Source organism: Pan troglodytes, chromosome 6, assembly GCF_028858775.2.
Source record: "Pan troglodytes isolate AG18354 chromosome 6, NHGRI_mPanTro3-v2.0_pri, whole genome shotgun sequence".
Classification (NCBI taxonomy): domain Eukaryota; kingdom Metazoa; phylum Chordata; class Mammalia; order Primates; family Hominidae; genus Pan; species Pan troglodytes.
The window spans coordinates 7,838,540-7,866,037 of NC_072404.2; the positions used below are offsets into that span (position 1 = coordinate 7,838,540).

At 57.7% G+C, this 27,498-nt stretch overlaps 1 protein-coding gene and 1 long non-coding RNA gene across 11 annotated transcripts in view; both read right to left on the reverse strand.

Moving 5' to 3' along the window:
• Window positions 1-27,498, reverse strand: part of MAD1L1 (mitotic arrest deficient 1 like 1) — a 432,704-nt gene that overhangs the window by 68,340 nt on the left and 336,866 nt on the right. For all 10 annotated transcript variants that reach the window (XM_518933.9, XM_003318210.6, XM_054687323.2 and 7 more), the window contains one exon: window positions 17,455-17,645. In XM_518933.9, the coding sequence (XP_518933.3) occupies window positions 17,455-17,645 (191 nt within the window). The remainder of the gene's footprint in view (window positions 1-17,454; window positions 17,646-27,498) is intronic.
• LOC134810516 (uncharacterized) lies at window positions 859-2,185 on the reverse strand. Its single transcript, XR_010158765.1, has 2 exons — window positions 1,835-2,185; window positions 859-1,689 (listed from the first exon to the last, which is right to left on the reverse strand). It is a non-coding gene; the product is annotated as an uncharacterized LOC134810516 (long non-coding RNA).

Genomic DNA, 27,498 nt, shown 5'->3' on the forward strand with positions numbered 1-27,498 from the left:
AGGCAGGGATCTCACTGCTGATGGGGAGCCTGGGATCCAGAAAAGAGATGGAACTGAGAGATGGTGAGCTGGGAACAGCCCCATCTTCCCCGCTGCTCCCTGCCCAGGCCACTGCAGCCCCATGGTTCAGCTTAGGAGTGGAGCCTGGAGCCTGGAGGGGAAGTCTGGGCTGCAGAGCTGAGCTGACAGAGGGCTCTCTAGGCAGGATGCCTGGTTCTTTGCTGAGACCCTGTCCATCTGCAGAACCTTAGGTGAACCAGGGCCCCGGTGTGCTGATCTTCATAAGATGGAGACAGGAACTGCTCCATCACATACCTGGGGTTTCATTAAGATTATGAGCCATGACAAAGTCCTCCCAGCTCTGCAGTCTCAGAATTACACGAGATGAGCCAAGCCTCATTCCCGGAAGTCTTATATGGCTGAAATAGATGCAAAACAACTCAAATATGGGTTTAAATGGTCACGCATTTGAATTAACCCATTTATGCCTAGTGTTCCATTATTGGAACACTAAGCTTATGGGAGTTATTTATATCCTGGTGTTCAAGGTCATCGCCAAGGTCTGATTTTTCACAAAAAAATTTGCAACCTCCAGCATAAATGGGTTAATAATTTATCCAATTAATTAATTTTATCCAAACTAATAATCAATCTACGAGGACCCTAATCTAAAGAAGTAGCCAGAGAAAGATCTGTGTGGACAGATGATTGCTGAGATGCTTTGTTACACAGCGAAAGATAAATCAACAGGTGAGTAAATAAAAAGAGGAGCTGGCTAAATGTCCTACAACAAGGAAATATTTTAAGTAAATTATGGCACAACCGCGAAATAGCACATTATGCAACCATTAAACACCATCATCGAGGAAATATTTAATTGAGCGTAAAATGCTCATGATATAGTGTCGAAGGGACAGAGCAGGAAACAAAATGATCTGTCACAGCCCCGATTTCACCAGGAAACAGACATGAAGATGTGGGGACGCAGAGGTGGTGGGAAGGCAGCAGACATGACCCGAGGCCCATGGTGCCCCCTCACTCCAGGTGACGGGTGATGAGCCACTGGCATCTTCTCCTACATACTTCATTAAGCCATGAGGAATTCTCTATGCGGATATGAGGAACGCTGTGATTTTGGTCAGCAGTCCTGTGTGGCTGGTGCCATGGTAGAAGGGTGATCTGAGCCACAGGCTTGCCCGTGTCCTTGGGCCCCACAGCTGGCGACCTCCCCCACACCCTCTCTAAGGGACCGAGAATCACTCTGAGCCTCCGCCTGCTTGAACCCGGAGGTAGGCAGACACCGTTCACCATGCACATCCACCAGGAAGGTCTGTGGCTGGGGCCAGGGCACGAGATGAGGAAGGGCAGCCTTGGGAGGGCAAAGCTCACCTTACTGCAAGTACCCCACCCTGGGCTGGATGCCCACACCCCGGGGTGCCTCGGGAGGTGAGTGTGCCGGGCAGAGGGCACCTGGGAGATGTTAGCACACGCGAACATAGCTGCTTGGATATCCTGAACCATAGCTGAAGCAACAAGATGGGACGTGAAGTCAGCATGCGTTGAAAGCAACTCCACTCTCAATTCAGGGGACCCAGAGAGGCAAATTCAAATTAAGCTGTCTGTGTAGACCTCATTGCTCCAGCGGGAGATAGGAAGGCTTCAGAAGAGACTGTGAACGGCCTTGCCTGCCTGTCAGGGAGGGAGGGAAGGGGTGAGGGGCACGCGGGCCGTGTTTGACGTTGCTCTGGCTGGAGTCTCCCAGGGACTGCTGGGGTGGCCTTGTCAGTTAACTACTTCCTATCAGCAACACCCGTGGCCACAGGGTCCTGCTCACCTCCTTTCCTCAGCCAGGCCTGGAGCATGAGCACCTCTGAGGATGCCACACACCTGCACAGGGAGCAAGACGGCTGCCGGGTGGGCATGACATGGGTTCCAGCCACTGCCCTGCCACAGGCCCGCTGCATGGCCCCTCGCACCCCTTCCCACTGCTGCGGTCCACACCCAGACCTGCCCTCCATCACCAGGGCGGCCATGACTCTGATCCTGGGTCGGTGCTGAGGTGAGAAGCCACTGGCAGTTTTGCTCCTTTAGAAATGTAGAGAACTTAAGTCTTCAGAAACACCAAACCCTGCACCACAAACGGCCCCAGGAACCAGCTCCCTAACACCAAACTCATGTCACAAACGACTCCAGGAACCAGTTCCTTAACAACAAACCTCATGTCACAAACGACTCCAGGAACCAGTTCCTTAACAACAAACCTCGTGTCACAAATGACTCCAGGAACCAGCTCCTTAACACCAAACCTCGTGTCACAAATGGCCCCAGGAACCCAAATTACCAAACTGTGAATCACAAATGTCCACCCCCTCCCCCACCATGAGCTCCTTAACACCCGAATCCTGATTCACAAATGACCCCTAGTATGTAGGAGCTCCTTAGCACCAAACTGTGACTCACAAACGGCCCCGGGGATGAGCTCCCTTTCCAGAGGCAGCAGTCTCTTCTGAATGCCTGGGGCCATGAGTCATGGGGAGGGCTGCCCATGCCCACAGGATGCCCATTTCCATGGGAATCAGCCCAGCTCCCCACTGGCTGCTGCCTGAAGGCCAAGCTCCAGTGTCCCGGAGACCCTCGCTGACTTCAGCTTCAGCACCAGGGGACGGACAACTCCCTGACCTCTCATGTCTCCAACCTCCTCAGGCACAATCCACACAAAACACTTCTGCCCTGTCCAGGGCGGCAAAGAGGGTGCCGTGGCTGGGGTCACGGGGTCCAAAGCCTGATTTCACGGAGGCCGAGGCAGAGGGTGCAGGTCCAGGCTCAGAGGGCAGTCTGCGTGCCCCAGGCGGTATTAAAAGGAAGGTACCATGTGTCTCTATTACCCAGACAGCTTCAAACCAGATGCCAACTCCCAGCTCCGAGTTCCAGGACTCGACCGGAGCAGGAGCCTCGAGCGAAGCTGACTCTGACCTACAGACCCTGACACACGGTCAGGCCAGGGAGCCTCCTGGATACCCGGGCCAGGAGAATCGCGTGCAGCTGAAGGAAGCCTGGAGGAGGAACCGCAGGCCCCACGTTGCACAGTGCAGAGCCAGCTGGGGACTCCCCAGCATCTGACCGCTCCATCCTCACAACCACGCCAAAGCGAGCAGCTCATTCGAGAGCACGTGGCCAACAGGAGGCAGCACTGGGACTGCAAGCCAGAGTTGGCGGCTGGGCCAGTCTCCACTTGGGGCAGGGCCAGTGGCCAGGAGGGACGCAGCCGAGGCATGCACGGCGTTTGGTGGCACAGCCCTGCTCGCAGCTGCCCTGGCCGAAGAGACGTGGCCACCCACCCTCACACCTGGGCGCCCAAGAGCATGCCCCTGGCCACCCACCCATGGATCCCTGGCCATCCACCAGTGCACCCCTAGCCACCGACCCACATGTCTGGGCAGCCACCAGCTCCCCCGCCTCTGGCTTGGGAAGCCTGAGGTGAGCCCTGGACTCCTGCAGCCTCAGCGCCTCTGGCTGAGTTCCAGGCCTCAATGCTCTTGAGGAGCAACGTGGGGTCAGGGGCCTAGCCGGGATTCCCCACCACGTGGAGGCCCTGAGGCCGTCCTGCTGACCTTCCCTCAGCACAAACTCCCATTGCATCTTCCTGCCTCTCAGCCCAATCACTGCCGAACTTCATTTCTGTTCCAAAATGTCACCAGGTCTAAGAGACGACCGAGAGTGGCCTGGTGAGACAGCCCGAGAGGGGCTGGGCAGGAGGGGAGTTGTCTGAGTGGGCGGAGGAGGACCCCTGGTCCCACGTGGGAGGACTGTGTGGAGCGGACCACGCCTGCGCCCTGAGGCCCCCAGCCCAGGCCTCCTGTCTGCTGTCCCACAGGTCAGAGCCCTGGGGGCAGTCTGAGCCACAGCAGGGAGGCCACAGCGCCCTCAGACGCAGGCGGGGCAGGCCGTGGGGCAAGGGGGCAGAGGGCATTCTGCAGCGTGGGGCAGCTGCTCTGGGGACACAGTGTGGTGGTGCGCACCCCTCACGTCGCCCTCCGGGAACGAGCAAAGGTCATCTCAGCTTTAGAATCGGGGATCACTGTGCATGAAGTTACCCGTGTTGGTCAAAACCCATACATGTGAACGGTGAGCACACTTCTCTAACAACCTAAGTACTTAGTCATCACCACTGGACCCAAGGCGGGGGCCCAGGAGCAGAGGCCCCGTGGTAGAGTCATAGCAGGACAGGGGAAGAGAAAGGACCTCGCTGCTCCAGCCTCAGAGATGGCTCCGGGCCCCTGCATGGACGCCCCCACACACAGACACTACTTTCAAGGAACCGGTCTCAGGAACCACTCCCTGCCCAGAGCTCCACGAAGGGCTGCCTCTCACATGCCCTCTGCCCGCACCACAGCGTCCCTCTCGCGGGTCCTTCGTTCTCGGTTTATCCCCAAAAACCCTGTGTCCCAGCTCTGCCTAGAGAAAGATGGAGAGGGCTTAACGAGGGCTTTGAAGCTCAAACTCACAGCAATGAGCACCAGGCAGAGGCCGGTGCACTCAGACAGGAGAGAAGTCCAGGGGGCTGGGCTACGGGTGTGTGGGGGCCACAGGGGTGCGGTCGGAAGGGCAGATTCCAGGAGAATGTGTGACACGTGGAGCTGTCCCACGGTGGGCCGCTGCAGCTCCTGCTTCCTGAGTGGCCCTGCAGGGTACGGGCTCCCAAATGTCCGGCCTTCAACCCCCCAATTCCGTCCACCTCTGGCTAAGAGCTGTTGCCATGACAACCCCAAGGTGCCCACTCACCTGGCCCCGTGGCTCTGACTGCTGCTCTGTGGAGCAGAGGCAGATCCCCGAGGGCTCGGCAGCCCAGCGCCCAGAGCCTCTCCCTGTCTCAGCCCTTCCAGTCCTGTCTCTCTCCCTCCAGCCTGGCCCCTGGGCCGGGTGGGCCCACTCCTCAGGAAAGGAATGAGGAAAATGGAGCAGGGCAGGCAGACACCCCAGCAGGGACCCCTGCCCGGCATCTCTGGCCCCAGCCCTGGTGGCCACATGCCTGGCTTCCCATTCTATGCCCCCAGCAGCAGCTCTGCCTCCTCTCCTCCACGAGGTCCTACTGCCTCCACCCCACGACTGCCCCACCTGGGCCCTCACCAGCCCTCGTCCGCAGATCAGGGCAGCCTCATCCCAGCGACCTGCAGAGACCTGTGGGCATGTTTACCTTCTCGTCAGCCCAGCAACGCTGTGAGGGCCAGGTTCACTTCTGGGCACCTGGCGGCAAGCTCTGGGCCTGGAATGGCACAGGGCTAGTCACTGTCTAAGGGGCTTGTCCTCTGGGGGTAAGTACCCCTCCCGGAGCCTGGAGTCCTGAGTCCTGATCTGTGCAAGATCAGTGCACGGGAGACGGTGGGCTGGCAGATATGTCCACTTATTCACAAGCCTGCTTCAGAAGGAAAAAACAGGGCAGCTACCAAGGTCATGTCTACACCCGTTGGCAGCAAGGCGGATGCTTCATCTGAGAGTGATAAATCCTGTGCAAATCTCAGCCTGTGTCAACACGCCCCAGCTGGACAGCAGGTCCTCGATTCATGAGTCGACACCTCTGCATAGGCTCGGTGACAAGAATGGGCGGCTGAGTGGGAGAGCACGGAGGCACGGGCGGGAGAGGGCCCACCTGGGGCTCGCACACCACACTATGTCTGCAAACAGGCGTGTGGGCGTGTACAGGTTCTCTGCTCTCAACACTTCCAGGACAGCAGGGGTCAGCAGGACTCTGGGCCAGCCTGGCAGGAAGGAGGGCCTGAGCCTGGGCCTGTGACGTGGGTGACCCTGGGCAGGCCCTGCTCTGCTGGTGCCAGCTGTGGCCAGGCACATGGCACTGTGTGCAGACAGGCAGAGACCTGCTGCAGGGCTGGGGCAGCAGGTGAGGACTGCGCACAGGTCTGTGGCCCTGGCCCTGCACCCTTCCTGGCCCAGGCCAGCAGCTCCCTGGGGACAGTTGGGGTGTGCAGCCGGACTCCAGAAGGTGGTGCCGCGAGCTGCTTCTCTCACAGTCCTGCCCCGCAGGTTCCTGGTGAGAAGGCTTCAGGGCTGTCAGTGACCGCATGGCAGTGGCGGGGAGGACAAGAAGAAGACTCCACATCTCTTTTTCTAACATGGCGCTTTGCATACCGTGGGCCTTCATAGCCCTTGAAACACTCACTCAGGCTGGGGGACTCCGGCTGGGCCCATGCTGCCTGACTCACTTTCCCTCCCTGCCCCTGGATCCAGATCACGGAAGCAGGTGCCACATGGGACGCCTGGGACAGACAGAGGCCAACTGTGAGCATGTGTGTGTGAGCATGTGTGTGAGCATGTGTATGTGTGGGTGGCTGTGCATGTGTGGGCATATGTGCATGCATGTGTGTATGTGGCTGCCTGTGTGTGGGCATGTGTGCATGCATGCGCACGGGTAGCTGCCTGTGTATGTGTGTGAGCATGCATGTGTGTGGGTGGCTGTGCATGCATGTACATGCATGTATGTGGCTGCCTGTGCATGTGTGTCCATGTGTGTCCATGTGGCTGCTTGTGTCTGCATGCATGCATGTGGCTGCCTGTGTGTGTGCATGCACATGTGCATGCAGCTGCCTGTGTGTGCACATGTGTGCATGTATGTGGCTGCCTGTGCATATGTGTATGCATATGTGCATGTGGCTGCCTGTGTGTGTGTGCAAGCATGTGTGCATGTGGCTGCCTGTGCGTGTGTGCAAGCATGCGTGTATGTGGCTGCCTGTGCATGTGTATGCATGCATGTGTGTATGTGGCTGCCTGTGTGTGTGTGACCATGCATGCGTGTATGTGGCTGCCTGTGCATGGGCATGTGTGTGCATGCATGCATGTGGGTGCCTGTGCATGTGTGTGAGAGCATGCATGCGGGTGGCTGTGCATGCATAGGCGTGTGTGCATACATGCATGTATGTGGCTTCCTGTGCATGTGTCCATGCGTGCATGTGGCTGCCTGTGTGTGTGCATGTGTGCATGTATGTGGCTGCCTGTGTGTGTGTGCATGCATGTGTGCATGTGTGTGGCCACCTGTGTGCATGTGCATGTGTGCATGTATGTCGCGTCCTGTGCGTGTATGTGTGCGTGTGGCTGCCTGGGCGTGTGTGTGCAAGCATGCGTGTATGTGGCTGCCTGTGCGAGTCTGTGCACGCGTGTGGCTGCCTGTGCGTGTGTGTGCATGCATGTGTGTATATGGCTGCCTGTGCATGTGTGCATGCATGTGTGTATATGGCTGCCTGTGCATGTGTGCATGCGTGCGTGAGGCTGAGCATGTGTGTGTGAGCCTTCATGCGTGGGTGGCTGTGCATGCATGAGCATGCGTGTTCATGGGGCTGCCTGTGTGTGTGTGTGAGCATTGTGTGCATGTGGCTGCCTGTGCATGTGTGTGCATGTGTGCAGCTGCCTGTGCATGTGTGTGCATGCACGTATGTGGCTGCCTGTGCATGTGTCTGCATGTGTGTGTGGCTGCCTGTGCATGTGTGTATGCGGCTGCCTATGTGTGTGCATGTGTGTGGCTGCCTGTGCATGTGTGTGCATGCATTATGCATGTGTGTGGCTGCCTATGCGTGTGTGTGCATGCGTGTGGCTGCCTGTGTGAGCATGCATGTATGTGGCTGCCTGTACGTGTGTGTGCACGCATGTATGTGGCTGCCTGTGCGTGTGTGACCATGCATGTGTGTGTGTGGCTGCCTGTGCATGTGTGTGCGGCTGCCTGTGCATGTGTGTGCATGCATGGCTGCGGCTGCCTGTGCATGTGTGTGTATGCACATGTGTATGTGGCTGCCTATGCATGTGTGTGTGCATGCATGTGTGTATGCGGCTGCCTGTGCATGTGTCCATGTGTGTGTGTGGCGTGTGGCTGCCTGTGCATGTGTGAACATGCATGCATGTGGGTGGCTGTGCATGGGTGGGCATGTGTGAGCATGCGTGTGTGTGTGGTTTCATGTGTGTGTCAGCATGCATGCATGTGGGTGGCTGTGCATGCGTGGGCATGTATTTGTGTCCATGTGTCAGTGGGAGCGTGCATGATGCCAGTGCGAGGGCGGGGCCTAGGACAGGAGACGTTGACCTGCTCCTCCCACAACCGCCCTGCAGTTCTCACTGATGAGCCATGAAAGCTTCCATGATGCACTCACTGACCTGCAGCTCCTCGTGGCCTGATGTCGGCAGACAGTGGCTGGGATCCACTCAGGGCAATGTGGCAGGCATACGGGGTCCCCAGTGTGCCTGGCACTTGCATACATACTGGCCAAGGTCACTGTCACCACGACCCTTGGGCAGATGCGATGATCCAGGCCCACATAAAGGAAGACAAGGCTTGAGGAGGTGAAGCCATGTGTCCAGGTCAGGGGCTGGCAGAGGCAAGCGACATCCACACCAAGGCAGTTCTGGCCCGGGTCCAGTCCCTCCCACCACCCGACGGGGGCTGACTAGCAGTGACACCGCCAAAGACCACCTCCATTCAGCAAACACTCGGGCAAGGCCTCAGATGCTGAGGAGGCTGGGGGATGGCGTGGCTGGTGTGCCCAGAAAATGTGGCATCCTCACGGGCACTCTTGCCATTTCCCTGGCCTCTGTACTGCTAGGGTCCCTCAGGAGGACCCCGCCAGCTCTGGACCCTAGGCCAGGCCCAGCCCAGGGGTTCCACAGCAGCCCAGCCGCACATCCTGAGGCTTGTCGGGGCCAGGTCTGGACGGGTGGTTCTGAAAATGCTCTCCCCAAGTGGAGCTGCCCCTGCACCATCTCCTATGTTCCCTGCAACGCAGAGAGATGCTTCACAGAGGTAACAGGCTCAGCCATGTGGCCTCTGCAGGCTCACCCAGCCAGGTCCTTGGAGCTACACGCATCTTCCCCCTGGGCTGACTCATACAGGACCTGGGCCACGTCCCCTCTGCAGGCCGGATGCTGCTGTCAGCTGAGCCTGCCATGTTTGTGGCTTGGCCCTTCCTCACCTTCCGAGCAAGCATGGTGGCTCCAGACCCAGCTAATTCCTTCCCCTCACCCCACCCAGGCAGAGGCCCAGCCACCCATGAGACTCCAAAGCTCAGAGCTGGGGGGCCTGCTGCCACAGCTCGTCAGGGGCCACAGCAACAGCTGGGCTCTGGGCCCCAGGCTGGCGGTGCCCTGAAGGCTGCCCACCCACAGGGCTGTGAAGGCAGCTGGGAGGCGGAGCTGCCTCCACTCTCAAGACACACAGGACCTGGGCCTTCCTGGCCCCTCTCTATGGCAAGAATGGGGAATCATCTCCTGGGAGGGGCATGTATCCGTGGGAGGGTCTCACTCCTGGACCACACGCTCTGTCTGGTGTGGGTATGGTGGGCTTGGATCCCCGGGAGGGTCTCACCCCAGGACCACGTGCTCTGGTGTGGGTACTGTTGGTACGTCCCTGACAAGTCTCATATTGAAATGGGATCCCCAATGTTGGAAGTGTGGCCTATGGGGAGGAGGTGTCTGGGTCATGGGGTCACAGGCCTCACCCACGGCCTGGTACTGCCTTTGAGGGAATTAGTGAGGTCTCTCTGTTTCCATGAGAGCTGGTTGTTAGAAGGAGCCTGGCACCCCACCCCTTTGGCCTCCTGCCATGTGATCTCTGCCCAAGTGGGCGGTTTCTCTTCATCTCCCGCCATGAGTGGATGCAGCCTGAGACCCTCACCAGGTGCACACGTGCCCACTTTTGAACTTAGCAGCCACCAGAATTGTGAGCCAAATACACTCCTTTTTCTCTAGAAACCACCCAGTCTCAGATATTCCTTCATAGCAACATAATAGGCAAAGACACCAGGCAAGCCCATCCTGCCAGTTTCCATGGAGGCCCAGGCTGTGCCGGCCACTATAGGTATGTCGGGGAGAGGAGGAGGGAGCCCCGAATCCGAGGCCGCCTGTGCTGTTTTATCAGCTCGCCATCGCTCAGCACCTGAGAAGCGGTGCTCATGGGCCCCACTTTGTCCTTGGGGAGCTGAGGCCAGAAGTCATTTCCCAGGGCCAACCTGCTGCGGTAGAGGAGTCTGGACCCTGCCTGACGCCCACGTTCTCATTTTTCCTGGGGACGTGCATGCACAGCCTTCCTGTCTGGGATTTCCGCAGTCCATGCAACAGTGAGAATGCGGGACCCCGGCAAGATCAGACAGACGCCAGCAGCGGGCTCTGTGTGGGACCCCGGCAAGATCAGACAGACGCCAGCAGCAGGCTCTGTGCCACCTCCCCGCCCACCCAGCCTCCTAACCTCCCCCTGCTGAGGCCCGGCAGGGGCAGCAAGGATAGGCAGAGGGGAAAAAAGGGTGCACAGAAGCGACACCCCGGGCCAGCACGAGGACAAGGGGCGCGGGGCTATTTCTTCTTCCCAGGAAGGCTGCTATACAAAAACATTTTTCTATAGCTGTAGGATGTGCTTGTGCTTTAAGCTAAGTGTTACACAAAACAAATTTTAATAGGCCGGGTGCGGTGGCTCACGCCTGTAATCCCAGCACTTTGGGAGGCCAAGGCGGGAGGATCACCAGGTCAGGAGATTGAGACCATCCTGGCCAACATGGTGAAACCTCGTCTCTACTAAAAGTACAAAAAATTAGCTGGGTGTGGTGGCGCACGCCTGTAATGCCAGGTACTCGGGGGCTGAGGGAGGAGAATCGCTTGAACCAGGGAGGCAGAGGTTGCAGTGAGCCGAAATCGCGCCACTGCACTCCAGCCTGGTGACAGAACAAGACTCTGTCTCAAATAAATAAATAAAATTAAAAAGTTTATAAACTCAAAAAGTTACAGCAAACTTTATTATTATTATTTTAGAGATAGGATCTCACTCTGTCACCCAGGCTAGAGTGCAGTGGCGCGATCATAGTTTTAGTTTTCACCGCAGCTTCTAACTCCTGGGGCTCAAGTAATTCTCCCGCCTCAGCCTCTGGAGTAGCTGGGACGATAAGCAGGCGCCACCACGCCTGGCTAAGTTTTAAATATTTTGTAGACACAGGGTCTTGCTATGTTGCCAAGGCTGGTTTTGAACTCCTGGGCTCAAGCGATCCCCCCACTTCAGCCTCCCCAAATGCTAGGATTATAGGCACGGGCCACTGTGCCCAGCCATTCATTTATTATTGAAGAAAAGAACAATATTTTTAATAATTGAGTGTAGCCTAAGTGGTACGGCATTTATAAAGTCTCCAGTTGTGCATAGTCATGTCCTAGGCCTTCACACTCACTCACCCTCATTCACCAGCTCCCCCAGAGCACCCGCCAGCCCTGCGAGCTCCGTTCACGGTAAGCACCCTATGCAGGTGCACCATCTTCCACTCTTCATACATCATGTTTATGGCACCTTTTCCGTACAGACACGCAGATGCTTAGCACTGCGCCACGGGGGCCTACTGCATTCAGCACAGTCACGCACTGCACACTTTTGCAGCTTGGCAGCAGCCGGCTAGACCATGAGGCCCAGGGGTGCGGGAGGCCGTGTGGCCCACGGGTGCGGGAAGCTGCACGGCCCAGGCTTGTACAAGTCATTCTAGGAAGTTCCCGCAAAGACAACACTGCCCACCAGCACGTTCCTCAGCATGCATCCCTGTCATCTGGCAAAGCGAGACCGTACTAGACTTACACATATACACACAGGTGAGTGCTGAGTATCCCTTATTGGAAACGCTTGGGACCAAGTGTCTGGGATTTCCAGATTTTCCGGTTGTTAGAATATCTGTATTACGTGCTCACTGGTTGAGTAAGCATCTCATGCAAATATTCATCCCTAATCTGAAAATCTGGAATCGGAAATACTCCATTAAGCATTTCCTTTGAGTGACAGATCCACAATAAAAAAAAGCTGTGGATTCTGGAACATTCCCGATATCAGGTTTTCGAATCGGGGAGGCGGGACCTGTATACCTTTCCCCCTCATCCATACGACAAACCCGGTAGGTCGACATCGCCACAGGCCTGCTGTGCTCAACGGTGAAGTCACATACGGTGGTGATGCCGCGTTTGCGCAGTTCCGGAATCTGTGCCGTCCATGCCTCTGGCCCTGACGCCCACCCTGCAGGCCTCTGAGCCGGGGAAGGCCCTGGACAGCGAGAAACGAGGAGCCTGCTGGAAGCAGTGTGTCTCCCAGACCCCAGAAGTTCACGGTTTTGCCCCAAACTGCATTTGCTCTGTGTCCCCGGCCTGGTCACTCCACTTCTTCTTACCACTGATTTTCTCCCTCTCGTAACAGAAGGCTTCCTTCCCTGGGTTTTGAGAAGAGGGGAAAAGGGAGGTGGGGACAATTCCGTGAGAACCACTGGGAGGAGTGCGGCCGGGATGGAGAGACCAGGAGCTGAGCCTCCCCGCTCCAGGCCCAGGCAGAGTATGGCCTTCCCAGGAAGCTCTAGGGACTCTGGAATCTCTATCTCCTCTCAGGAGGGAGAGGAGCAGAGGCAGCAGGTTCCCGCTGGGAAGAGCTGGAGCTGAGATTTGCCTGCCTTTCCCCCAAACGGCAGCCCAGGCAACCAGCTCCCTCCACCCACGCGGCAACAAGAGGTTTGGTCCCGGCTGGGATGGGAAGTCCCGGCTGGGATGGGAAGCAGAGTGGCGGGGGACTGTGCAGCAAACCCTCAATTATCCCAGCACACATCTGTGGAACCCGCTTGACTGGAAACGGGTTAGGCTATTTCTAACTCTGTCTGCAGCCCCCTTTCTGCCTGAAGAATCATCTGGGGGAAAATCTGATAAAATGAATGACGTGGCCAGGAGGCTGGGGTTTGGCGAGATCTTTCAGGAGCACGGGAGCCACGTATGCCAGCCCCCAGGTGGAGTGGGTGGGGCAGGGGGCCTGTCTCCCTGCTCTCCCTGCCCTCCCACACTGGCCTCTGCCCTCCGTGGCCCTATCTCAGGAGGGCAGCTCAGGGAAGACCCTCCTGGGCACACCTAGTGATGCTCAGCGCCCTGGGGATGTCTTTCTGAAGCCAGGAGGCCAGGGTCAGGGCCCCCAGAGAGCACTCAGACCACATTCCTCATGACAGATGGGGAAACTGAGTCTCACAGGAGTGCAGTGGCCTGGCCAAGGCTGCATACCAGGGTCAGGAGCTGCCCAGGACAAGGTGACTCCACAGTGTCTCTTATCTCTCCTCTGGACAGTGGAGACCAGGGCCACCGCTGCATGGCCCCAAGGAGTCAGTGACCATCTGCAGGCAGAGGTGCCAACATGAGCCCTGGCCCTACAGGTTGGCTGTTGTCTGTTCACTGTTTATCTCTTCCTTTTTGCTCCACTGAAACCTGTTTTTCTGTCTGTCTGGCAGAGCCCTAGACTGCCCTCTCCATAAGCCAGGCCCTGAGCTGGGGGCGTGGAGCTGCTGCAAACGGTACAAGTGCCTCTCCTGTCACCAAGCTTGGTGTCCTGGGTACAAAGGAGGCAGGAATGACAGGTGGATGGGGCAGGACTGATGCTCATCTCCTGGTCAGAGCTCCTGCCAGAAGACTCGGCAGCCCTAGCACTGTCTTCTTGGAACCCAAGGGGGAGGATTTCTCAGGAGGCCAACGGCCTCACCCAGTGAAGGGCAGCTCGGAGGAGGACTTGGGAAGAGTCGGCTTACAGGGAGCCTTTGAAAGCTCCCTGAGTGTTGCAGGCCCTCCAGAAGGTCTGCAGGGACCAGGACACACAGGGCTGGCAGAGCTAGTCACAGCTCTGGGAGAAGCATGGGTGCACCGTGGGCTGGAGCTGAACCAGCCAACAGGGATCCCGGTGCAACATGAGCCCTCCCCAGCTCCACAGGTGGCACTTATGAGACTTGTCTCTTGCAGCCTCTGAAGTGAGCCACAGTTACTTCTACTCGACAGGTGAGGAGACTGAAACTTGGGGAGGTAAGGCTGCATGCCCAGTGTCAGCCCTCATGAACATGCTCTAAAGGCCCATATCCTTCCAGCAGGCGATCCCTCCACATCAACCAGATGGGGCGCAGGAAGGTCTGGGAGGCCCCGGCCCTCCAAAGAGGGGAGGAGACGAGCGAGGTGCTAGGCACAGCTGCTAGCAGGGCACGTCAGCTGGGCAGGACAGAGTCTGGAGGAGGAGTAGGAGAGGGAGGAGGAAGAGCAGGAGGAGAGGGTGGGGGTTGGGTGAGGCTGGGGGAAAGAGGCTGTGAAAGGAAGCCTAGGAGAGAAATGGAGCAAGAAGCATCTTTAAGAACCAGGAGCCCAGCAGTGGGGGAGAAACACAGGAGGGGCACACTTAGGCCCCCTGGGGACCCTCAAGGGACAACTAACCCAACGGAATAAAACCTCCGGCAGAGTCGCCTGTCAGGAAAAACACAAGGTGGCACGTGTCCTAGGAGGGAAGCCAGCGGAAGAAGGGTCCCACGTCTGGGGAACCCAGGAGGGCTTCCTGGAGAAGGTGTCTACAAGTGAGCTGGGCCCAGGTGAAGAGGATGGAGCAGGTGGGCCTTGATGCTGGGGTTCCAGGGACAAACGCAGACACAAGTTGGCAGCTTCTTCCTGCGGGGACTTCACTGCTCAGAAATGAAACCGATGGACCAAGGTGGGGTCTTGGCAACCATGATGGGTGTGCCAGGAACATGGCCCCACTTACTCCTGTGGGTCAGACATAACTGTACCTGCTTTACAGATGAGGCAGAGGCCCAGCCAGCACCCCCCTGGCAACAGCTGCACTTGGGCACCAGCCCACAAGCTCACCTAGAGTCAGCCCCCTGCCTGGGTTGCCCAGAGCTCCCTATGCCAGGCCCACCCCGCAGCTCTCAGCCCTGCCTGCAAACATCAACTTGTAAAGCCCTTGCATACTTTACTTAATCTCCCTGATCCTGGGAGCTTCAAGCATGAAAACACAGTGCATGTCACACATGGGGAAAGTGGGTAAACTAAAAGCAACCTCGTTCCCTGACACTGTCCACCTGAGCCAGCCCCCAGGACACGGCCCAGAGCAGGCATGGTGGGTGGCCGGAAGGGTGGGGAGCAGGGCCTCTGCGGGCACCAGGCCTTGCTGGTGGAGCACTGGGCCAGTGGACCGTCTGTCCTTCCAGAGGCGGCTGCCTCAGCTCCATGGCTTCTGACCCAGCACATCCAGCCCTCAGGGCCTGCAAAGTCACATTCACACAGGCCTTGGGCCAGGACAGGCCGTGATCCAGAAGGTCAGGTCAGGCCAGGCCTGCCACTGGAAAGAAGGGACAGCAAGGGCTGGAGGATGGGCAGTGAGGGGGCGGCCTGGGGAGGCGCCAAGGCTCCAAATCACAAGAGTCTAGGAAGGCAGGCAGGACGCCTGGCAAGAGCTGCGGGGCCCAGGCCAGACCCCTGCAGGAACCACGGCTCCTCGGGGCGAGCCCGGCCTCCCGTACGCGGTGTGTCCTTTAGGCCTGGGGCGAGCAGGGCTGGGGAGCTGGCCAGCTCCTGGGCTCTCTGTCCACCCGCCTCCTCCTCCTGGGGCTCCCATCCTGCCTCTCCCTGACCTCAAGAGCCTGGGGGCTGAGAGGGCTCCAAGGCGGAAAGGAGGGCAGGGGTTCCTGCCCAGGCCATGGGGGCTGAAGGTCTGGCCACTGGCAAGCTGAGGCCGGCCCAAGCCTTCTGGTCTCAACATCCTGCCATGGCTGGGATCCTGGGAGGGGGGATGCGGGCCGGGGGAGCTGAGATGCTGGCTCGAGCAGGGAGAGCGGCAGGGCCCATGCTCGAGGGTATGACGGGGATGGACCTGGTGTTCAGCAAACCTGAGGACATTGGGCAGGGCTGTGCTTCAGAAGCCCATGCAGGGCTTACAGTGGTCAAGAAGCTACTTGCTGACGGTGTTTTTTAAAAGTGACACAGGAGCACACACAACGGAACCCCAGGATCCTGAGTTCCCAGGTGTAAATGAACATGCCTAGGCACGTGCCTACGTATGAAACACTGAAAGGAAACACAGCAAAGCAGGACAGCGGCCGCCTTTCGCGGGAGGATGATGAGTGGCTTGCTTCCCTCTTTTGGATTTTCGACACTCTCAACAGAAAACACTGTGGAGGGTGCCCCAAGATTCCGCTGCAGTTAGTCTTCCTAAGATTCGCTTCAACTACAGCACACGCAGGGATCCGGGGAAAACGCTGCCTCTTAATTTGTAAATGTTGATGTAACGAGTGATATGTTAAGTGATAACTGTTCGTGGTACACCTTTATTAATACCTAATCATTTTAGAAACCTATGGAATTCGTATAATGCATTAAACACCTCTGTGAATTATTCAAAGTATACAGAATTATACAAAAGCGAAGAAGTACATTTCTGATAGCTTATTTAAAGACTTGGTGTGTTTTTATTATTCAAAGGTTTGAGAGTTTCAAGAGTGTAGAAATGGATGAATGTGATCTGAGAAGCAGGAAATCCACAAGGAACGCAGAGCAAGCCCGGCACGGTGCCCCCGTGCAGCGCAGGCTGTGAAGACGGGCGGGTTGTGCAGAAGGAGGAGGAAGAGCCGGGCTAAGGCTGAATCAGACAGGCAGCGGCTCACCGCTGTGAGACGCTGACGGACATGCGTAGGCCGCACTGGGTACAGCTTTTATACAAATCAAAGTTTGTTCTCGGTTCCATAAAGACGCGCAGAGGCTGCAGACTGCAGGCGGTTTAGACGCCCGTTCCAGACCACAGCAGTCCCAGGTGGGGCCCGTCTCTGCCTGTCCTGATCTCCCACAGCCACCACCCCCTCCAGCCTTCCTGAAACAGCCACATGACAAGACGAGGCCACGAGGTCATGCCGGGGCCACAGTGCCACACCAGGCCGACGGCACCATCTTCACAAACCGGAGGTTAGCTCACTGGGGCAGTGATGAACAAGCCCTTGTCGCCCTGGGTTTCCAGCTGCTGGAGGTCCAAGTGGGGCCACCTCCACCCTGAGGGTCAACACATAACACCCCAATTTCTGCTACTGGACCCTGCTCGCCCGAGGACTCTTCATGTCCACAACGGTGGACCCAGTCCGGCTTCACCAGCAAACCAGAAGAGCGCCTGCTGGCTCGCAGGACGCGAGTGTAGAGATGCGGCTGGCTCTCCTTTCCTCTTCTAATCTGTCTACCTTGCCCTGTGCTGGCCTCTGGGACTGCGCTGTCCCACTGCGCAGCCTGGCATCTTGGAAGGCGTCCCCTGCCCCGGCCCCACATGGACTTCAGTCCTCCCCAGGCACCGCTGCCTCTGGACACACTGACACACACGCCTACGGCCACAGCCCTCATGGAACGAAGCCCAAGTTGCGACAGACAGAGGCTGAGAAAGGCAGGGGGACAGCCTAGGGTCTTCCGCACCCAGGGGGTCCAGGGCTGCAAAGCCACATAGGGTTGGCCCAAGGCTGAGAAGCCTCAGGGGGTGACGAGGATGGGCCAGTGCACCTCCTTCCTGCTCAGCCCTCCACACCATCCCCTTTGGACGCGAGGCTGCTCCTTTGCCGAGGGCTACGGTCGGATCTCCCCATGGGAGGAGACAGAGGGCGAGACAGCCGGAGAGCCATCACATGCAGGACCCACCTTGAAGATGAGGCAGTCGCCTGGGTGCTCGGCGTACAGCGAGGTCAGCCGGTACTGGTTCTCCGTGGTGATGTCGATCTGGTAGCCGGTGAGCGTGTAGCAGGCCTTGCGGAACTCCTGGATCTTGGTCTGGAAAACCTCCTTGAGCCGCTGGTTCTTCAGCTCGGCACTCTCCACCTGCTTCTTCAGCTCTGCGGGAGGGACAGAAGGAGACAGTGAGTGCGGCACCAGGCCGGAGGGGTGGGGACCCGGGAGCGGCCAGGGCAGGGAGGAGGCCGAGTACAGGTGGGAGTGGCGGCTGCCCAGGGACACAGCAAGCCCCCGTGTCACACCAGCCAGCCTCCACCGGCACGCGTGAGGGAACGGGAGTGAGGGGTGAGCTGATAAAGGCTGACTCTCTGGTGGTGGCGATAATAAAGTTACTGCATTAAGAACGGTAACTCTGAGAGCCAGACTACGAGCAGCCCGGGCCCCTCCACAGGGACCAGCCCTCGGCCTGCAGAATGACAACCCCTGGAGCCAGTGCAGTCACTGCCAGGAAGCCACAGGGTCAGGAAGCCACAGGGTCAGGCATGACTCGGGGTTCGCTTGCCCCAGCACTCCAGGGATTTAGAAGAGAACCGTGTGAGGAGCTGGTGCTGAGGATGTGGGTCCCAAAGCGAAGGCCTGGGCCGCCACGCCACCCAGTGATCCTGACCATCCGTTCCCAGGTTGCCGCCTGGGTCCTTTCTGAGGCTGGACGCCTGCCCCACAGGAGCCAGCACCGAGAAACAGGGAGGCAGGCAGGAGGCCACCGGGACGTTCCGGATCCTACTGCCCCGGGGCTTTACCTGCCAGCCACCTCTGAGGTCAGGCCATCGTGAGATGACAGCCGGCACCCCCAGGCCCACTGCCCCGGACACGGCTCTAAGTGACTATTCAGGGTACAGCCCCACACCCTGCCCGTCAGAGTTTACGGCTGCTTGGGGAGGAACTGCTGTGCAGAGCCATCAGGAGGATAACAGCGATTATCATGAATTTCTCACCCGAGAGGCCTTCCAAGTAGTTAAACCTCGATTTATCCCCGCGTTAATTATCAGGACTGGCTCCACTCAGACGCACACAGAGCCGTCCCCTAGGCCGGGTGCTTCCCAGCAGTGCTGTCTGGAGCTGGCAATGGGGAGCCCTCCAGGGGCCTGGGACTGCTCCAGGCGGGGACGGGAGCCTGCTGGACCCTATCCTGCAGGCCACGGGAGCTGGGCCAGCTGCTAGCCTCCCTCCACTATGACGAGGGACTGCTGTAGGCGCCCACAACCAGGCACGGGATGGTCAGCTCCCTGGCTAGGCTGAGAAAGAGGATGTTAAAGTCAACCACGGCCACATGGTTGGAGAGAACAAGGGTTTCAACTCCAGGCAGCGCACGGGGGGGAGGCTGGTCCTGAGTTAGAGATGAGTCTGAAGGCCCCAGGAAGGGTGTGGGGTCCCCCACAGTCCACTCTGGGGGAGTGTGAGGAAAGGTGCAGTGTTGAGTGCCTGCTGGCCAGGTCACAGTGAGTGAGAGAGGGGTTGCCAGGGAGTTTGTGCACAGCGGCCCGAAGAGGCTCTGATGGGCCAGTTTAAGGTGGACGATGCAGTCCGGGTTGCTTCCTGGAGGTGAGCAGGGACAGGGGAGCCAGGTGCAAACGAGAAGCCCTCAAGTCTGCAGAGGAAGATGGAGGACGCGGGAGGGGCCGTGGTTCCAGCTCGGCTCTGCCTCCCTGACCTGTGACCCTGAACCTACCCCTTCACCCCATCTCCCAGGACTTCTGCCTGCAACACGGACACAGGCAGGCAGCTGACTTCAGAGGTGTTAGGCCAGATCACGTGCCGGAGGCCACCACCGAGAGCGCAGGGCCGCTGGGCACCCCCGATAGCGTGAGCTCAGTCGAGCAGCACGTTCCGAGTGCAAGCTCACTCACTGCCTGGCTATGCCAGCTATGAACACGATCCGATCCCCAATCCACAAACAAGGACACCCAGGCTCACGGAGACTCGCTGCTTGGCTGCAAAAGCAAGGGCGCTGCCTGCCATGGGTTCTGGAAGGAGCAGCGGTGCAGGGCCCACGTTAGCAGCATCCAGATGTCAGGGGCTGGGAGGATATGGGGCCTGTACCACCGCAGGCCTGTCAGCAGAGGGGCCCTGGCGCCCGTCCCCACCTGTGGGATGGCAGCATTGGGACTGATTCAGCCCTCGCCCCGACCTGGCCTCCTCCCTCCATCGCTGGCAAAGACGGCCCTGGGGGACACTGTTATTCCACAGCCCAGCCCCTCCAGCAGGATGAGGCTGGGGCCCTTGATGAATCGAGAAATCAGGCTGTGAAATCTGAAGGCTAATTGGCAGCTCTGACCCCAAGACTCTTCCCTGCGTCCTTCGGCTGATCCTCCCGAAGATGGGGCTATCGGTAGCAGGAATTGCTACGTGCACAAGGAAGAACACAGAGACCACATTTCAGAGGCTATATTTCACCCTAACATGGCCCGTGCTGCCTTTGATAGATCTCAGGCATCCAAAGGGGAAGAATTAGATTTTGGTAATAAATGCAGCCTGACCTTGGAGAAGGAAACAGCCCTGTTTTCCGACAGACTTCAAAGCTGCCTGTGCCGCTCACAGACCTCTGGAAGTTCCGGGGCTCCGGGCTGTGTTTGCCCACCCATAGCAGGTTGGTATGAGGTCCCAGGGCGAGGAAGGCAGTGTGTGGGGCCCCCTCTCAGAGGCGAGACCACCACCCATGTGGCTGGGAGCAGCAGGGGCCGCCACACTCACTCCTGGGGCCACTCTCTCGCCCTCTGACAGCCAAACCCAGGGCCCTGGAGGGGAAGGGTCCGTCCTCCATGCCACACAGACCCTCAGAGGCGAGGGGGCCCTGACCCTGGTCTCCTGTCCAGGTAGGGAAGGCTCCATCCTCCAGACAAGGCTGCCTCGACGGAGTCGGTTCAGCTTGGGGCAGATCAAGCCAGCGTTCTGACCCCCCTTTATCCCTGTAGTTCAGTGGCTTACATCAACGTGAATGAATAATTCACACGATGGTTTGGATTAAATAAATAAAAGATGGGTTTTCCGCCTTGGAGATGTCATCGCTTTCTTGTCGGTTGCTCTCACGTGGTCTCCTCCCAAGTGAGCCAGGAGCCCGGGGTTCCTCTGGACTGGGTTCTGTGGGCCTGGATCCTGGGCAGGCTCCTCTCAGAGACCCCAGAAGCCACTGGCAGAGACCCCCAGGGTAAGAGGCGACAGCCCTGTGCCGGACCCCAGCCCTGGGACCACATAGGCACTGCCCAGGCTGTTCTCAGGCCCGACCTGCAACAGCAGTGCATGGGCTGAGGCAAGGCAGTGGTGCAGCCTTCAGCGCTCCCGTCCCCTGCCCAGCCCGGCCCGCTGTGTGCTCAAGGCCTGCCGTGCCAGGGGTGCTCAGGGAGGGAGCCCAGCTCTGCAGCCCTGCTCTCTGGGGTGGCCTCACCAAGGCTTTTAGGCCCTGCCCACTGGCCTCCAGGGCTACCCCAGGCTTAGAGCCAAACTGTAGGGAGGCCTTGAGCCCAGCCCACCCACAGCCCTGGCTCCTGCCTTCCCTGCCCAGGGATGTTGAACTCTGGCCACACTGACCAGGACCACCTGCCTAGGAAGCAGCAACTCCCCTCTGCCTAGACGCCGGCCCTCCTCGGGCCCCTCCTCCACACCCCTGGGACCCCTGCTTTGGGCAGAACCAGCCCTCTTGGAGGTACCTGCTACCACCTTGCAGGGATGCAGGGGCACAGGCCTGGTACTGATGGGCTCTCAAGGCCTCGGTGAGGGGCAAGAGAGGAGGGAGAACAGCAGGTGTTCAAGTGGGAGTCAGAGAGGATGCAGTGGCGGCTGCCCAGGGCCCGGCCCAGTGGGGTGTCCCAGGGGGCTGAAGGCATCCACGACACTGGTGCCTGAACAGCCACCCCCTCACCACCTTAGCCCCACACCTGCCTCCTCCTGGAATCACAGGAGGCAGCTGTGAAGAGGACAGAATAAAAATAAATTGTGCTCCATTAGGTAAAGGCTAGCTAGTGGGAAAGAGAGGCTTTACAGCACTGAGGGCCGGGATGTCAGGATAAAGGAGCATTTACAGCACTTATCTCAAGAGGCCCAGTTCACAGCCTGAAATGCAGAGAATGCTTCTACCTTGGCAGGGCAGGGAGAGCCAGCACACAGCTGTGACCCACGGGGATGGGGACAGAGATGCCGGGGCCCAGGCCTTTCAGAAGGAGGGAAAAGGAAAACGCGGTACTTTTGTCTACATCCTCTTTACTCCTTCGAGTGTTACGGGGCACATGCAGATGAGAGCAAGCAGAGAACCTTTTAAAAATACCGACGGATCTTAGGAGTACAGCCCCAGGGCACTGCCTGTCCACTTCCGCCCTTCCCCGGGACCTGAGCTATACCCACGCAGAACCAGGTCGGGCAGGCTACCTGAGCCTCAGGGTGCGGGGAACCCTGTCTCAGGCTCCAGCCTCGCTGTACGTCCTGCAGTGGGAAGAGGACCCAGCAGCAGGCACCGTTCCAGAAAGCAAGGACGCAGCAGCCTATGGAAGACGCTCTTGCGGAACTCATGATTCATGAAGCACTGTTCCAGGCAGCGAGGACACAGTGGCCTATGGAAGTTGCTCTTGTGGAACTCATGATTCATGAAGCACTGTTCCAGGCAGCGAGGACGCAGTGGCCTATGGAAGACGCTCTTGCGGAATTCATGATTAATGAAGCACTGTTGCAGGCAGCGAGGACGCAGTGGCCTATGGAAGACGCTCTTGCGGAACTCATGATTCATGAAGCACTGTTCCAGGCAGCGAGGACGCAGTGGCCTATGGAAGTTGCTCTTGTGGAACTCATGATTCATGAAGCACTGTTCCAGGCAGCGAGGACGCAGTGGCCTATGGAAGATGCTCTTGTGGAACTCATGATTCATGAAGCACTGTTCCAGGCAGCGAGGACGCAGTGACCTATGGAAGACGCTCTTGTGGAACTCATGATTCATGAAGCACTGTTCCAGGCAGCGAGGACGCAGTGGCCTATGGAAGACGCTCTTGTGGAACTCATGATTCATGAAGCACTGTTCCAGGCAGCGAGGACGCAGTGGCCTATGGAAGATGCTCTTGCGGAACTCATGATTCATGAAGCACTGTTCCAGGCAGTGAGGACGCAGTGGCCTATGGAAGACGCTCTTGTGGAACTCATGATTCATGAAGCACTGTTCCAGGCAGCGAGGACGCAGTGGCCTATGGAAGACGCTCTTGTGGAACTCATGATTCATGAAGCACTGTTTCAGGCAGCGAGGACGCAGTGGCCTATGAAAGACGCTCTTGCGGAACTCATGATTCATGAAGCACTGTTCCAGGCAGCGAGGACGCAGTGGCCTATGGAAGACGCTCTTGTGGAACTCATGATTCATGAAGCACTGTTCCAGGCAGCGAGGACACAGTGGCCTATGAAAGACGCTCCTGCGGAATTCATGATTAATGAAGCACTGTTTCAGGCAGCGAGGACGCAGTGGCCTATGAAAGACGCTCTTGTGGAACTCATGATTCATGAAGCACTGTTCCAGGCAGCGAGGACGCAGTGGCCTATGGAAGACGCTATTGTGGAACTCATGATTCATGAAGCACTGTTCCAGGCAGCGGGGACGCAGTAGCCTATGGAAGACGCTCCTGCGGAATTCATCATTGGTGAAGCACTGTTCCAGGCAGCGGGGACGCAGTAGCCTATGGAAGACGCTCTTGCGGAACTCATGATTCATGAAGCACTGTTCCAGGCAGCGAGGACACAGTGGCCTATGGAAGTTGCTCTTGTGGAACTCATGATTCATGAAGCACTGTTCCAGGCAGCGAGGACGCAGTGTCCTATGAAAGACGCTCCTGCGGAATTCATGATTAATGAAGCACTGTTCCAGGCAGCGAGGACGCAGTGGCCTATGAAAGACGCTCCTGCGGAATTCATGATTAATGAAGCACTGTTCCAGGCAGCGAGGACGCAGTGGCCTATGGAAGACGCTCTTGTGGAACTCATGATTCATGAAGCACTGTTCCAGGCAGCGAGGACGCAGTGGCCTATGGAAGACGCTCTTGTGGAACTCACGATTCATGAAGCACTGTTTCAGGCAGCGAGGACGCAGTGGCCTATGAAAGACGCTCCTGCGGAATTCATGATTAATGAAGCACTGTTCCAGGCAGTGAGGACGCAGTGGCCTATGAAAGACGCTCTTGCGGAACTCATGATTCATGAAGCACTGTTCCAGGCAGCGAGGATGCAGTGGCCTATGGAAGACGCTCTTGTGGAACTCATGATTGATGAAGCACTGTTCCAGGCAGCGAGGACGCAGTGGCCTATGGAAGACGCTCTTGCGGAACTCATGATTCATGAAGCACTGTTCCAGGCAGTGAGGACGCAGTGGCCTATGGAAGACGCTCTTGTGGAACTCATGATTCATGAAGCACTGTTCCAGGCAGCGAGGACGCAGTGGCCTATGGAAGATGCTCTTGTGGAACTCATGATTCATGAAGCACTGTTCCAGGCAGCGAGGACACAGTGGCCTATGAAAGACGCTCCTGCGGAATTCATGATTAATGAAGCACTGTTTCAGGCAGCGAGGACACAGTGGCCTATGAAAGACGCTCTTGTGGAACTCATGATTCATGAAGCACTGTTCCAGGCAGCGAGGACGCAGTGGCCTATGGAAGACGCTATTGTGGAACTCATGATTCATGAAGCACTGTTCCAGGCAGCGGGGACGCAGTAGCCTATGGAAGACGCTCCTGCGGAATTCATCATTGGTGAAGCACTGTTCCAGGCAGCGGGGACGCAGTAGCCTATGGAAGACGCTCTTGCGGAACTCATGATTCATGAAGCACTGTTCCAGGCAGCGAGGACACAGTGGCCTATGGAAGTTGCTCTTGTGGAACTCATGATTCATGAAGCACTGTTCCAGGCAGCGAGGACGCAGTGTCCTATGAAAGACGCTCCTGCGGAATTCATGATTAATGAAGCACTGTTCCAGGCAGCGAGGACGCAGTGGCCTATGAAAGACGCTCCTGCGGAATTCATGATTAATGAAGCACTGTTCCAGGCAGCGAGGACGCAGTGGCCTATGGAAGACGCTCTTGTGGAACTCATGATTCATGAAGCACTGTTCCAGGCAGCGAGGACGCAGTGGCCTATGGAAGACGCTCTTGTGGAACTCATGATTCATGAAGCACTGTTTCAGGCAGCGAGGACGCAGTGGCCTATGGAAGATGCTCTTGTGGAACTCATGATTCATGAAGCACTGTTCCAGGCAGCGAGGACGCAGTGGCCTATGGAAGACGCTCTTGCGGAACTCATGATTGATGAAGCACTGTTCCAGGCAGCGAGGACGCAGTGGCCTATGAAAGACGTTCTTGTGGAACTCATGATTAATGAAGCACTGTTCCAGGCAGCAAGGACGCAGTGGCCTATGAAAGACGCTCCTGCGGAATTCATGATTAATGAAGCACTGTTCCAGGCAACGAGGACGCAGTGGCCTATGGAAGACGCTCTTGTGGAACTCATGATTCATGAAGCACTGTTCCAGGCAGCGAGGACGCAGTGGCCTATGGAAGACGCTATTGTGGAACTCATGATTCATGAAGCACTGTTCCAGGCAGCGAGGACACAGTGGCCTATGGAAGTTGCTCTTGTGGAACTCATGATTCATGAAGCACTGTTCCAGGCAGCGAGGACGCAGTGGCCTATGGAAGACGCTCTTGTGGAACTCATGATTCATGAAGCACTGTTCCAGGCAGCGAGGACGCAGTGGCCTATGAAAGACGCTCCTGCGGAATTCATGATTAATGAAGCACTGTTCCAGGCAGCGAGGACGCAGTGGCCTATGGAAGACGCTCTTGCGGAACTCATGATTCATGAAGCACTGTTCCAGGCAGCGAGGACGCAGTGGCCTATGGAAGACGCTCTTGCGGAACTCATGATTCATGAAGCACTGTTCCAGGCAGTGAGGACGCAGTGGCCTATGGAAGACGCTCTTGCGGAACTCATGATTCATGAAGCACTGTTCCAGGCAGCGAGGACACAGTGGCCTATGGAAGTTGCTCTTGTGGAACTCATGATTGATGAAGCACTGTTCCAAGCAGCGAGGACGCAGTGGCCTATGGAAGACACTCTTGCGGAACTCATGATTCATGAAGCACTGTTCCAGGCAGCGAGGACACAGTGGCCTATGGAAGTTGCTCTTGTGGAACTCATGATTCATGAAGCACTGTTCCAGGCAGCGAGGACGCAGTGGCCTATGGAAGACGCTCTTGCGGAACTCATGATTCATGAAGCACTGTTCCAGGCAGCGAGGACACAGTGGCCTATGGAAGTTGCTCTTGTGGAACTCATGATTCATGAAGCACTGTTCCAGGCAGCGAGGACACAGTGGCCTATGGAAGTTGCTCTTGTGGAACTCATGATTGATGAAGCACTGTTCCAGGCAGCGAGGACGCAGTGGCCTATGGAAGACGCTCTTGCGGAACTCATGATTCATGAAGCACTGTTCCAGGCAGCGAGGACGCAGTGGCCTATGGAAGACGCTCTTGCGGAACTCATGATTCATGAAGCACTGTTCCAGGCAGCGAGGACGCAGTGGCCTATGGAAGACGCTCTTGCGGAACTCATGATTCATGAAGCACTGTTCCAGGCAGCGAGGACGCAGTGGCCTATGGAAGACGCTCTTGCGGAACTCATGATTCATGAAGCACTGTTCCAGGCAGCGAGGACGCAGTGGCCTATGGAAGACGCTCTTGCGGAACTCATGATTCATGAAGCACTGTTCCAGGCAGCGAGGACGCAGTGGCCTATGGAAGACGCTCTTGCGGAACTCATGATTCATGAAGCACTGTTCCAGGCAGCGGGGACGCAGTAGCCTATGGAAGACGCTCTTGCGGAATTCATCATTGGTGAAGCACTGTTCCAGGTGCTTGGAACCGCTCTGTGGGCCTGGGCTCTGTGACCTCCCTCTGGGACCTCTCCCGTGAGTGAGGCCGCCTTACCCCCATCTGTGTCCTGGGATGATTTTAAGAGGAACCTGGGGCTGGGCACGGTGGCTCACACCTGTAATCCCAGCACTTTGGGAGGCCAAAGCAGGCAGATTATCTGAGGTCAGGAGTTCAAGACCATCCTGGCCAACATGGTGAAACCCTGTCTCTACTAAAAATACAAAAATTAGCCGGGCGTGGTGGCGCACATCTGTAATCCCAGCTACTCGGGAGGCTGAGGCAGGAGAATTGCTTGAGCCCAGTAGGCAGAGGCTGCAGTGAGCCGAGACTGCACCACTGCACTCCAGGCTGGGCGACACAGTAAGACTCCATCTCAAAAAAAAAAAAAAAGAGCTGGGGCCTAGCTGTTTACCAAGCACCCGCAGGCACCAGGCAGCAGTGCCCTGAGGAGACCAGCCCCTGCACAGCTGAGGCAGCTGGCCCACGTGGGAAGACCCCACAGGAGGAAGAGACGCCAGCCCTGGTGCTTTTATAGGGTCCCCGAATCCCAAGCAGCCTCTTCCCAGGCTGGCCTCGGTTGTGTGTGCCAACACCACTCCTGCTACCCCGTCCAGGATAACCCTGGCCATGCAGACAGATCTCCATGCTCCCACAGCAAGACTTGGGCTGAGGCAGGGCTCTCTCCTGGGATATTCATGCCCTGCTGGGTGCCCCAGCCTGGCTGTCACTGCAGCTGCATCTGGCCCTGGCCTGACCTGGTCCCAGCCCCGCCCCAGGGCCCTGAGCCGCCCTCCCTTTCCAGCTGCCTCTCCTGCACCCTGCTTCTCCATCGCTCCAGTCTCTGGCTCCTATTCTCCACACGCTCTTTTCCTGCAGGGCACGGATTGTGGCGTCCACAGAGCTGTTTCAGATGCCTGGGCCTCACGCTCTTTCCCTGCAGTGCAACTGGGCCTCATGCTGTTTCCCTGCGGTGCACCCTGAGCTCAGGTGGGCTGGGCCAGGCCTGTGCGCACTGTCACACCTGCCCTGCACCTGAGAACCCGGAACATGGAAGTGCGCGACG